Source organism: Habropoda laboriosa, unplaced genomic scaffold (genome assembly GCF_001263275.1).
Source record: "Habropoda laboriosa isolate 0110345459 unplaced genomic scaffold, ASM126327v1 scaffold65, whole genome shotgun sequence".
Lineage (NCBI taxonomy): Eukaryota > Metazoa > Arthropoda > Insecta > Hymenoptera > Apidae > Habropoda > Habropoda laboriosa.
Genome location: NW_017100254.1, coordinates 3,912,722 through 3,926,263, shown reverse-complemented (window position 1 = coordinate 3,926,263; position 13,542 = coordinate 3,912,722). Strand labels below are relative to the sequence as shown.

Here is a 13,542-nt window from a genome sequence, read left to right as displayed (position 1 = left end):
AGTCAGGACAAAACTTTTACATCTGCACGTAATTTACTGGCACTATTACGTTTGTCGACTGCACTGGCGCGTTTGAGATTAACAAATGTGGTCGAAAAGGCGGATGTCAATGAGGCGAATAGATTAATAGAGATGTCTAAGCATTCTATTAACTATTCCGAAACACCATTGACAAATGTCCAGCAAAATCCAATGAATCGAATTTTCCATCTTATTAGAGAACTAGCAGGTGATAAAAAAACTGTTAAAGTATCAGATATGTTGGAACGATGTACCAGTAAAGGATTTAAACCTGATCAAATTAACGACTGTATCGAAGAATATGAAGCATTGAACGTGTGGCAAGTGAATCAAACAAGAACGATAATTACGTTTATTTAAGTATTTCACTTTCTGCGAATTGAGCGTGACAAACATTGTTTTTTTATATTGTCTGATAGTAATAAGGTTAAAAGTATTTTTATATATTTATACCAATTGCCATAGATAAATTTAATATGTTATTACGATAAACTTTGAGTTGTACATTGACTTGAACTTATGAAGTTTGCACAAAGTATAAACTAATTTTATTATTATTTTATTACACGTGTCTATAATAAATGAAAATAAATGTAGAAAAAAAGGAAGCTGTGGCAGCAATGCGTGTTGAAAGGGCATGAGGAGTGTCGTTCGGGTAGGTAAGTAAGCGAGTAGGTGGGCAAGCAGTTCTCGCAGTGGATTGAAAGTTAGGTGGGAGAGGGTATAGAGGGTAGCGAACGAATCGGAGGGAGCGTAGTGGGAGAGTGGTGCCGGTCGGTCGAATTGTGAATACGCGGTACCGTTCTCAGCACTTTAGTCGCATCGAGCTACTCGTGGAACGTGCGTCGCGTAGTGCATGCATGCATGCTTGCGTGCGGTTAAACGTACGTGCATGTGTGTGCTTATTATTGTGGTGTACCGAAAGTGGTTGCGTGTGTATATGTGCGGTTCATAACACGGTGTTGCGCGGTCTCGACTGTGCATGTCGTCGTCATCGTCATCGTCATCATCATCGTCGTCGCCGTCGTCGTCGTGATTACTATAGCCGTCGTCTCGTCTGTCCGTCCATCACGATCACACCAAATGCACGTCTCGCGTTTCCCGAGATCTCCCAGTAACACCCGTTGTCGCCGTGCCGCCGTTTGACAGCGCGGCCGATTCGAAGAACGAAGAAGAAAAAGGAAGTCGCGTCTTGTCTCGCGGTTGATGACTCTTCGAACGATCGTGCCGAATACGCGACGACGGGGAAGGAGGAGGAGGAGGAGGAGGAGGAGGAATTGAATCGTCTCGTTGCTCGTGCTCCGTCTCTTTTCCTCTCTTTCTATTTTACACGTTCAAACACGATTTACGGAACTTGAGTACCGGGTTGTACGATTTCTTTTCAGTTTCTCTTTCTTTTGGTTTCGCGACGACGCGTTGTCACCCGTTCGTCCAGTCGATTGGCCATTTTGCCAAAATGAAAATAATTCAGAGGCATCGCCGTGCAATTCTGGCACCCATGTCGTCGATCGTGATATTATTATGCTGTTGCACTGGTCTCGTGACATCTCGATCACCGCGTTTTGCCGAACAACCAAGAAACAATACGGACTTGGCCGCGTTGTCGACTGATTGTGAACGTGTCAAGCCTTTCTTCGAAAACAAAAACATCACAATCGCAGTCACAAAACAAACTTCAGCAGAGGATATCGGTAAAAGTAAGTAATCGTTGAAGTTATTGTTGTTAATCGCTAATCGCTGCTACTCTTTTGTAACTTTATCGCGTGGATAATAGCGTTGAAATCTTATCGAGATGAGTCAAATCGAACGAACTGTTTACGTTTTGAATTAGCCAATCTTGTGCTGCGTCGATCAGCTAGATTAATTCCTATTGGCCGAGAATTTTAGAAAGAGGAGAAATTTGGAGGTGTTAGCGCTTCGCGATTCGTTGGAGAAAATGAACTGGAAGTCTCGATTATAGTCGCTTAACTCTAATTACGAAGTTTTATTTAGTGTAGTCCCCAAGAGTCGTTAGATTAAACGACACTTGATGTTATTACATCAAATAGCACTTGAGCACTTCTTGTAAAAATCTGTTTCAATTGTCGTGAGAGCGATAAATCTTCTATTATGGATATCTTTTATGGTAGATTCTTTATCGATACTTGGATGGCGATAAACGATGCCTGTTTATGGAGTACTTTTTGGCGCGTCTATATGTAAGTTTTTTAAAAATGATGCCAAAATTTCAGTTATTTAGATTATTTAAGTTACGATTAGTTGCCGCTCTGTTTAATATACGCAGAAATATTGTGCGGTATAAAATCAGAATAAATTACAAATTGAAGGCATGCAGTGCACTATTTCATAAAGAATGTTTGTAATTAAAAAGTATTTACAGTTTGACATAAAGTTTCTATTGGTATCATAGAAAATATTGTTTTAAACGATCATTAATAGGAATATATAAAAATTAACGAAATAGTTAAGGAGTGTCGGAGAGGTTAGGTTAGGTAAAAAAATGAGCCAGATAAGGGTTATATTGGTAGCACATAGTCTTAGAAATACTTAATCGGATATTTTTTATTAATTTATCTAGATGATCCGATAAAAAGTAGGTTCACTTACTATCCTAATCCGAGAATAGTCCGAGAATTTCGTAATTTTTTCGCGACGAATTTCGTTATTAAGGCGTACCTTTACAGCTCGAAATATTTTTTACGCAAATCGTTAAATAACTATTATAACGAAATCTTTATATTACGAGTAAGATTTACATTATTTAATGTCTAATTAAAATGTCGTTTTTGGATATGTTTCAACGAGAACGAAGTAATTAACCAATGAGCCATTTAAGTATGTAACTTGGTAATACCACGAACACGAAATTTTAAACGGTTAGAGTGAATTTCACGATAAATAAATAATTATACATTTTACTTTACATTCTTTCTCGTAAATTCATTCCTCTCTGTCAAACGTATTTTAAATTGAAGCATTTAGGAAGTTAGTAAAGAGAAATTGCAACATTTATTTTATACATGTTTTTTTTATTTAATTGAAGTTTCATTGACTTTATCGACATAAAAACGGATTGCAATTCATTAGAACTGTTGTCGATAATTGAGCAATTGAATAAGTTATATTTTCAATTGTACGAACTCGCAGCGATTGCAGCGCCCGGTTTAATATTCGAATTTCTGTGACGTCACGTTGGCTAAACTGTATTAACTGGAATTAAACCGGAACGATGTGAAATAAACGGTAACGAAATGATGCAATTGCATCGTTCTCATTCGATTCCGTCACGTATCCGAATGTTTTCCTCGATAAATTGTTATTTTCCCATTTTTACGGTATTATTTTAAACGCGGACATTCGTTCCTAACCGAAAGAAATGATATTCAGCGAGGGTATGTCGGGTAAAATTGGGCGCGCGTACATACATACGTTTGCAGTGAGGAGGAACGAGTCGAGCGGCTAGTAGGTGGAGGAGCTGGATGAAAAGTAGAATGAGGCCAAAAGGACCTATTGAAACAAGCCAGGACCTCTTGAGGATCCCGTTAGCCTCGTTCTGTTTGTCCGTCCATGACCCTTGCGACATAGATGCCAGTCTATCGTACTTTATCGAGCAATCGTTGGTGTACGGTAATTGCGCGAGGCGAGACGACGCGACGCGACTCGACGCGAACAGAGCGGAACGGAACAGGACGTTTTTCACGTTTTCGTGTCACGGTAAATTGGGCTATAGAAAAGAACTGTCGAGCGATTGTTAAAATCGTTTTTTACTTCTACTCCATTGATTAACGTTGGTAGGTTGAACGACCGGTTATGTGTTCTTGCTATGTGTTCCTCGTAGGCAGCGAACTCTACTTACTTGCCTGGATGGAGTAATTATCGTTAGTGTAAGTCGTGGTATTTTCTATAGGTTAGAAAATCGAATTTTACGAAATACGTATTAAAGAAAATTATGCAAGATAAAATGTTCGGTATTGAACGTTCGAAGAAAATTTTCAGCGATTTCCATTATATCGAAAGTAAAACTTAAATAATAAGAATTTGAGTAAATGATATTAGAATAAAAATTTCAGCAAAATTTTCTCATTTTATATTACTGTTTATTATTCAAATACGTACATGTATCTATTTTATGTATGTAAGTGTACAATGTTATGCAGGTTATGTAAGTTGTTATATCATCGATAATAATTGTATCAATGTGCACTCTATTGTAAAAGTATTCCGTGCTAATGGAACAATCGAAAAAATAATATCGTTATTCAGATTCTATATTGTTCGTATTGAATGAATTGTAAAGTAAGGTGAAAATGTAAATTTGATTGCAGCTACATGTAATGGTGTGTGCTGCAACCGGGAGACCGAAGAACAGTTAAGACATCGAGCGAGAGCAGATTTTCACGACTTGATCCATCACCACAGCAGAAGTTTGCAAGGTCTTCTGGCAACAACGGCGGATGCACTAAGGGGTAAGCCTGATATATTTTATAGCTGCGAGTAAACTAACTAAAAGTTTGTAATAGATGAGCAGAAAATAGGAATACACTGTTGCTTAAAAGATAAAACCAAGGAAGAGAAGGAAATATTAAGAAAAAAAAAAAAAAAAGGAAGAAATATATTCGCTGTTAATAGTAGGATGAATTATCTTGGAATTTTCTTGTTGCAGTAATTTGGCGATAATGTAACTCGATAAACAGAATCGTCGAAAATGAAAATCTACCCTATTAAGAGGAAAAAGAGACAATAGTATAGAATAAATCGCACCACAAGTAGGAAATTAATGGGAAGCAAGGAAGGAGTATAGTAACGAACGACAGATCGTTCGAATGGAGCATTTTACGACCTTGCTAAGAGCTTCAGAAGTGGGATCGAGTGAAACAGTTTCTTAAATTGGCAAAAATAAACCGAGGTTACTATTTTTACGTGCCAACTGGAACGTACACGATCTCTTTCTCTTCTTTTCGTCACGTTCTCTGTCCTCCACGATGCTACTACTTTCGTTTTATTGATTTTTCTTCCTTTTTATCCAACCGTTTAGTTGAACTGCCGAAAGTAACTAACCAGGAATGTTTCTTCTTGTCACGATGTAGGATTTCGAAGAAGTGAGACGATAGTTATCGAATGAAACGCGAGATAGAACGGAAAACTCGAGGAGGAGGATGCTAATCGGGGAAACAAGAGAAAAAAATAACGGAACGAGAAGAAAGTACGAAGAATAGAAATTGAAGTACCAGGGACGAACTGAAAATAGTCGGTTTCTAATCCTAGAAAACTTTTTGCGTAGGTTCTCTCTCTCTCTCTCTTGACATTCCATCGTAAGAATAGAAAAGCTTTGTGAAGCAAAGCCGATCTGTTTAGCTTTGTTCGTTGTTGTCTCCTTGACTTGGAATTTCCTTTATTGTTCTTTAACACTTGAACTATCCTCTCGTCGTGTGACGTGTAAATTTCCTTAATGGTCCTGAGATGGTTTCATCTACTCGTTCATTTGTACGATACAGCAATAGGTTACTCAGAAATAAATTTCGATTTTTCCTATCTTAAACCTTTGCGGTCCTATGCCGAGTCAAGCTCGACGTAAGAATTTTTCTCTTTGGAATATGCTTTAGAAATTAGTACTTTATAACTAATATTACGCCGAAATATTGAAATAAAGGGAAGCTACATGGCATTGCCCGAGAGTGACCAAATAAGTACGAACTAACTGGACTATATGTGGACCGCAAAGGGTTGAACTTTGAAGTTTGGTCGTTTCTATTCTCAGTCATTAGAGCGCACATATAGCTTTCATTCTAAATAAAAAATTTCAGTCGAATTGTTTCGAAGTATGTTACACGCAAATAGACATAATAAGTTGCACGAAGGAGGTAGAAAGAAAAATGTGCAGTGTCGAAGTGGGGAGTGTAACGCGATCAGCGGCAATCTTGGGAAAATTTCGACGAAGCTTGTTCGTTTTCGATCCCACGACGATCGATAAGCGAACGTATACTGCGGTTGTAACGGCAGCGACCTGTCGATTGCACCTGGTCCGGAGAACGGAGCCGCACATACACCAGTTCGGCTCTGCAACATAGCATATCTGGTCCTGTTTGATGTCCAGGACCGGGTTCCACGGTCCGGATCAGGAGGGTTAACGGACGTGAGGCGGGAGGAAAGAGAGGCAGAGCTCACTTTCTCGCATCCGTATAAGGCTGTGCGTGCATTGCAACTTGCAATGCTGTTGCACGCTCTCTCTCTCTCTCTCTCTCTCTCTCTCTCTCTCTCTCTCTCTTTTTCCCTCTCTATCTCGCGAGCGTTCGTGCGAAAGTGCAGCTTGCACGAAACCTTCGGGCCACGAATTCGAGACTGGCCAGCCCATTCGACCACGAAATGTGTGTTAATAGTAATTATCGCGAGGAGGTTGTTTCGCCCTACGGCCGTGTTTCTCCGGTGGAACGCCGGAAGATCTGCATTGTGGATGCGTTAATACTCTTCACTGGCTCGGTGTTATTGAATTAACAGAACTCTAGAGGCCGAACTGGGTTAATACACTCGTATCCAATTGTATCCGTTCACGAGGTACGGAATGGTTTTTCATCATTCCCGCTTGTAACTTTGTCGAACTCCACCGGGGGAATTTATATTTCTCTTCCAGCGGGGTGGCAAGTGAGAGCTTCTTATTTAGAAACGTGCCGAGTTCGTATACTCTGCTTCATTGCCCCGAGGAGAATATGAACTTTTTTACACTTTTCCCTAGACTTGTATTCAGCTTTCTCCAAACAACTCATTTTATCCGTCGAAATATCAGGTGTCTCGATTTATTTGTCGCTGAGGTATCGTGTATGACGGTTCGAGAAACAGAGTTTCGAGGGAATCGCGTGATTTGGAATGACGATTCCGCCAGGGGGAATTACGAGAGACAGTTTAATCGTTCGTCTTTTCTTCGAGGTTACAGCGAAAGTTTCTTTCGTCGAGTCGATCGAAAACCAATTTTGAACTAGTGTCTTTTAGCAGAAACGATTACACGGACAATTAGTTGGGAAACAGGGTCGAATCGGAAAACGATGGTGTATAACTAAAGGGAGATCCGTTTACCTCCTTTGAAAGGTAAAGAAAGACGAGAGAACGGCGATGGTGTATCGATGGGGTTAAAAGTGTTGCTTTCTACACTCGTTTTTCGCACGTGGGGTTGTTAAAACATCAACAAGTACGGCTGCTGCGATTCTAAGTGCACTCGCAGTCCCACCCAGCGGGAGAGCGTTGCTATTATTGTTGCTGGTGCATTCATGGGCCTCGACACGCGTGAGACACGTTTTACGCGGACAATACTGAACAATAGAGTCTTGCCCGGCTATATGGAAAATGATCTCAAGATCAAATTACGTTAATGTTTCCATTCGAGGATTATTTACGAGCTCCGCCGAGTGTCAGGTTGTATATTCGAATCCGTGCGTCTCTAATCGGATTTTCACGGGCGTTTTCGATTAAGACGTTATTTTACTAGCGAAAATTGTTGCTCGGTTTCGCTGTATTTAACCCTGAGCGTTGTAACAACCAGCCACACTTGTGGTGCAAGTTATGATCAAGACGTGGAAACAGAAGAATTACGCGTCTATTAAATTTGTATCTTCACTCTAACTTCACCTTCAATTTAAGACTGAAGATTACCAAATGAGCCGCTCATTTGCTAAGTCAGTTAACTTCACGACACAAAAAGAACAGGATATACATCAATTAGTATTTTTTATACCGTTGCATGAAAAAATTACTCCTAACCTAAATTCTTATAAGCATTTAAATTGCATTATTACAACGATTCACTTTAAAGTATGGTGCTAATCACATTAACTTCTGAAAAAAAAAAAAATAAAAATAAAATAAGCATTCATGAAATCTTTGACATTAAAATTGAAAAAAATTCAAGAAACTTTGACCTATGGACGGCTCAAATACAAATTACATATAATATCTTGTCTTTTTTTAATTCAACGTTGCATTAGAACAGTGAATAACCGAGGTTACCATATGTAGATAAAAAAATCGTAAAGAAAGGGTTAATGGCGAAACGCCTATAATAATCGCTTCGATAGTCGACTGTTATTAAATCGAACACGCGTATCGATTGAACATTAAGAGTGGTTTAATGACTAGATAATAGCAAACGTGACATCGCAAGCAAGCAAGCACGCATGCATGCATGTATTGTACCTACAATATGCACTACCAGCAAAGTGTAAAATCCTACAATGCCGATAGAGTTAAGAGTTGAAGTGGCACGACACGAGACGCGGGTGATGTTTTTAACTTCACGAAATTTCGAAGATAAGCTCTGATTGCGCAAAGTTACGACGATAGGCGTTTTAAATGCGATTTGCGTGCGAGTTTACTTTGAGTTTCGCTGGGAAAAGATAACCGCGTTCTCTCCTTCTCTCTCTCTCTCTCTCTCTCTCTCTCGACCAAAGCGTTCCATCCTAATTGGAGATCCTCCCGAGCGAATTGTGCGTTCTATTATACGATGCTTTCGAGTCCCCGCGTCCCCGTGTGGGCTGGAGGGAGAAAAGGATTTTTGCTCGTGCTGGCCGGGCCAGGTCATCGGCCTGCATCGCGATAATTTATTTTAAACTCATGACAGAACGCCCGACAAAATTTCTCTCCGCGTTGCGCAACACCGTCAGTTTCGGTTCTCACTGCCGTGTGTTTATCGTGTTCACTCGGGACCAATTAGTACAATCCGATGTGTAAGAATATAGAAAAAGAGAAAAAGAATGTCTAGATGGTAGGTATAATAAGAATTCGAGCAAATATCCCTTTGCTTAAAGATCGAGCTTATCGCGTATTTCGTGAGATACCGTGTTCACACGGACAAATTTACATTAGGGAAACTAGAACATCGGAGTTGTATCGCAGTTTATACCGTATGTACCCACTTACAGCCGTCCGTGAAACAACATTTTCCGTGCTTCGGTACCAGCGAGATTTTTATCGCATTTAAATTACACGTTAGAGACGAAACTGAAATGTAACATTGATTGAGATGTAAAGAAGGAAGAACGTAACTAGGTAGTTTGTGTATAATTGATTTATTAGATATGTGCATAGGGAAACTTTTAGGTTAGTTTCACTGTTCAACTGTTGACTGATAGTTTTGTAATTATGAGATACACGATAGATGAGTAATTTACTGGCATAGTAGTCAGGGCAACTGTAATCTTTATGAACGATGTGGAAAGACAAATTGATAAAGGCGTGGCTCCTAATTTAAGCTCTGTGTAATCTTCTGAACGGGTACAAAATTAAACAAAGTATACACGCAAGATGAAATATTTTCTTTTTGTGTATTTGAAAATTGAACGAAATATTGTCCGATATGTATGGGCATGTGTAGAGAGTTTCTTCTAATTTTCCATGTAAAATAGTGTTAGGCGTGGCGGTAACTCGAAGGGTGGTGAGTTTCGGTTCGTTTATCAACGAGGCGAGATGTAGAATAAAAGGGAATGAGAAATTAGCGGTTGGTAACGTAGGCGTAATGTAGGTGATACAGCCGCGTTTTCGAAAAAGCGGAAAAATCGATGAATGTAGTCGTTTCACCCCCTCGCGACGTCTTAGGGTCGGCATAGCGATGATTTCACAAAGGCGCACGCACCCACTGCGCGGAGAAAAGCGAAAGAGGACGGTGGAGGCGGAGGACGAAACCTTTAGTCTGACTCTGACTAAATTCCCCCCGGCTGTTGTGCGGGGAATCACGCACCTCCTCCTATCTTAACATCCTCCACATTTCTACGCACTTGCTCGCCTATTTTTTTCTCGTCCCAATCAACGTAGTCGCCCGGATTCCCACGAAGTAATTGACTAATGACACGCTGTACGCGAGAAGCGAGAGTACCTTTGATGAGTATTCCATTAGAAAAATTATGGAAAATTTCATCTTGTAAAGTTTCGTCTGAAAATTTTTATCGTTTGAAATCTTGGGCTCGTTATTCGAAATGAAGAATTTGTCTCTTGCGCAGGGAATCACGCAGCTCTTATCTCGACATTCTTCACATTTTTACGCATTTGTTTTCCTATTTTTTCTTTCTTTTCGTTTTATTGTCCCGATGAACGTAGTTGGTCTTAATTTTCACGAAATAAGTAACAAACGACACATCGTATGTGAGAAATGAGAGTTACTTGGGATGAGTATTCTGTCGGGAAATTTATGGAAAATTTCTTCTCGTAAAGTTTCGTCTGAAAACTTTTTATCTCGAAGGGAAGAATTTGTCTATGCTTTGTTCGACGCATACTCGATATTATATAGTGGATACCTTAGAGGCATATTTATAGATATTTCTAGAGTCTCTATACCGTATTTTTCGATCCAGTCTCCATCTACCAAACATAAATGTCCTTTGCGGCTGACGGAAAATTTACTATCAGAAAGTTACTTCCTCGTATAATATAGTCTGTCGACCCTCGAAACTTTCTATGAATTGTATATGCACACGGCGGAATGTATATTTTATGGGGTAAAGAATATCAGCGTCGCGGATAAACTGTAAAGAGAAAAAGTAGCAGGTGAAGGCAGGTTTTCGAAGCATTTTTTCACTCTTGGACCGGTCGGAGGTGAAAATATCATTGTAGAACGCAACATGTATATACGATCGGTTACTTTTAAAAAGTGCCGAGCAATTGGCTGCTGAATACCTCGAGACATTTTCATTATTCCATTATTCAAATTTTCATGATTCTTTTGTCGGAAAACAAAGCCTCGCGCGAACAAATGTTACTTCCACTTGATTTTCTTGTCATGCAAAAAATCACCATTTTTCCGCTTGTACACTAGACTTTGCACATTTCAGTCTCGAATATAAAGATCGTTGGCCTGTCGAAATCTACGTTTCTTTGCACGATTTCGAGCGTTGCTGAATAAAATAAACGGGAACTGAATTGAAACCGAGATACATTTGCATCGGGACACTTGATCCGTAGCACTTTAGCCGAGGATAGAGTTATCGAGAATGAAGGTGGAATGGCGTAAGAGAACCCGATGGACGCGGAGAAATTGTGCGAAATGCCGTGTTCGTAATTCACGGCATTAAACCGCAGGTGACAATTAAGGTTGGCGTGCCATTAATTGCCGCGGCGACGGTAAGGGATGGAGAAAAAAAAAAAAGAATCGAGACTCTCTCTCTCCCTGGCTTTCTTTTCCGGCTCTTCTGCTTTTGTCTCACCGAGCCCTGCCTATTTTGCCATCTCATACGAGTCACGTTTGTAAGCGGACAATGGTTCGCTCTTATCTCTAATGATCCCCGCGGATCTGTTGTCCCCGTGCGGGGAAAAAAAAACCTATCCATTGAAGCGATTCGCGGCGGTCGCTCGAAGGTGCGGATAAGTATCTCCAGAAACGGCGAGATTCGCTGGCAGGGATCTCGATAAATCCTGGCTTCGAGAGAAGCCTGCCCGCTTTGCCTCGTAATTTTAATGGCGTTCAAGAGAACGTTCGGGGTGTATGCCACCGTGAAAATTCAACTCGCTCGCCTCGCTAGAACGACCGTATTTCCCACGATCGAAACCAGAGGAGGAACATTCCTTTTTCCAACTATTTGCCAAAGAATATCTGTATGTACCTGTATTCTGTGAACACACTTTCGATCAGAATATTCGGGAACTATAGACTGAAAGATTCGACGGAGAAGTTATCAGAATTCTATTGTCGTTTTCAGTTGAAAACACGTGATCGAAAATAGGAAGATTTTGTTCTTTTATTTTAACGGGAAATACTTGTGTATCGTAGCACGAGCAAATTAATTAGCATCATCTTTGTAAGTTTATTCCGAGGTTTGTTTACGCTACGGTTTCCCTACTTTCTTTTCTACGCCACGAGCCACTTATTCCGCAACACGAAACACCAATTGAGCACTTAGCACCCTCAACAGGTGTAAAGCCTGTTAAATAAATTGATAATTTATTCAAAGACTGAAAAGCGAATAAGAAAGGCAGATTTAAATGTACAATTTATTTACCAGGAAGCAGCATTTTACTTGTCTTGATATTACGAACGAGGGGATCTCGTATTGCATAATCTTGAATGAATTCTATTAAAACAAGACCGACCAATTTCACCGTTTCGATCGCGTACAATTTCACTCCCGAGTAACACAGTCCAGCAGCTATTATTCCGGGAGGAAGGGCTGCAGAAGCACGAATGCTGCACGATTATAAATTACGTGCGGAAGATATATCGCAAGCACGTAACTGTCATCACGATAACGTAACAGATGGTAACAAAAACAATTGATAAATTCACGGGTCCAGGTGCTAACGATCGAAAGCATGTGTTCTTGTATGTTGCTCGCGCATGCTAAAGTGACGTGCTTGAACATCTTCGATAACACACGAGCTATAACCTAACACGTTCAACCCGGCGCCTATTTTCATACAACAGCTGATAAGTACGTGTTTACTTTCTTCTGGTACTCATCTGTGCTACAATGTTAATTGACGCACGGTGACTTGGTGTACGAAATTTGGACAATTTGATAACACGAATGTCGTTGAAAAAAACATATGATTTACGTGGGTGGTAGAGATGACCAGGTAACAAGTATAGCAAAAGTGTTGATCTGGTCGTCGCGTCGCGTGTAGGTACGTGGAACGGAGCTAAACAGCTGGTTAAGCCGAAGATAAGCGAGATGACCCGTGTCGTCGGTAGCTTACAGGGCCATCTTTCTCTTATTCCTCCATTCTCACAATACTTTTTCTTACTCAGCCGCGACCGCAACTCTGACCGCGCTTCTCTATCTTTATTGTCAGTTTTGCCGCGCGATTCGCGCTTCCTTCGGCCGCCGTCGTGCTGTTTTAACGACATCGCGGATTGCTGTGAAAACATTTTCCGACTCGTTAGAATAACTTTGCGTCAACTGATGCGGGCTGAAGGTGCTGGTGGAGCAGTTTACCTGTGTCCGGAAGAAACTCGGCAATTTTAATAGACTTCGTATAGACGAGTCTCTCTCGTCAATCTTGCTCGCTGTTCGTTTGATATTTCGCGCATGAAGAAGAGAGGAGAGTAGTATCAAATTTCCACATTTGCATCGTCGGAGCCCTCGGGGCTTGGCGAGCATGGGCGAAGTTAGGATGGACCGCGGTAAACGTGAATATACGCGTATAGACGACAATGCGGTCCACTCTAAGGTGAATCGAGCGAAAGGGGAATTCGGTACCTAACCTAATCTTACTGTATCACGTTTCCCCGCGAAATTCGTATTTTCGACTTTACGACGTTCGACTGTCCGTATCTAGTCGCGAAAATCTGACCGTCGTGCAGAAACGAGCTTTCAAAAATCATTATAAAATGAAATAAAAAAAAAAGCGCCATTCCAGAACTCTGTTTCATTTGAATAATCACGTCAGCTTGAATGCGCCTTTTCAAGTATGTAAATCACAGAAAAACCCGTGCTCTTTTGCATTTTCCGCGGTTGAAAGGAAGTGTAAAAGTGGTAGAAAAGCAAGGGTAGTACGCTGGACACGCGACGTATACGTTTTCCGGGGGTGAAAAGGAAGAGAAAATATTAA

General features: G+C 40.6%; 2 protein-coding genes across 2 annotated transcripts in view; both read left to right on the top strand.

The window, feature by feature from the left end:
* LOC108572374 (DNA replication licensing factor Mcm7) overlaps positions 1-381 on the top strand; it is a 2,996-nt gene extending 2,615 nt beyond the window's left edge. Inside the window, 1 exon segment of the mRNA XM_017934607.1 lies at positions 1-381. This exon segment is cut by the window's left edge and continues 31 nt beyond it. Coding sequence (XP_017790096.1) covers positions 1-381 — 381 coding nt within the window.
* Positions 382-1,342: 961 nt separating this feature from the next.
* LOC108572339 (division abnormally delayed protein) overlaps positions 1,343-13,542 on the top strand; it is a 69,159-nt gene continuing 56,959 nt past the window's right edge. The window contains exons 1-2 of the mRNA XM_017934559.1: positions 1,343-1,718; positions 4,347-4,487. Of these exons, the coding sequence (XP_017790048.1) occupies positions 1,478-1,718; positions 4,347-4,487 (382 nt within the window). The 5' untranslated portion in view covers positions 1,343-1,477. The remainder of the gene's footprint in view (positions 1,719-4,346; positions 4,488-13,542) is intronic.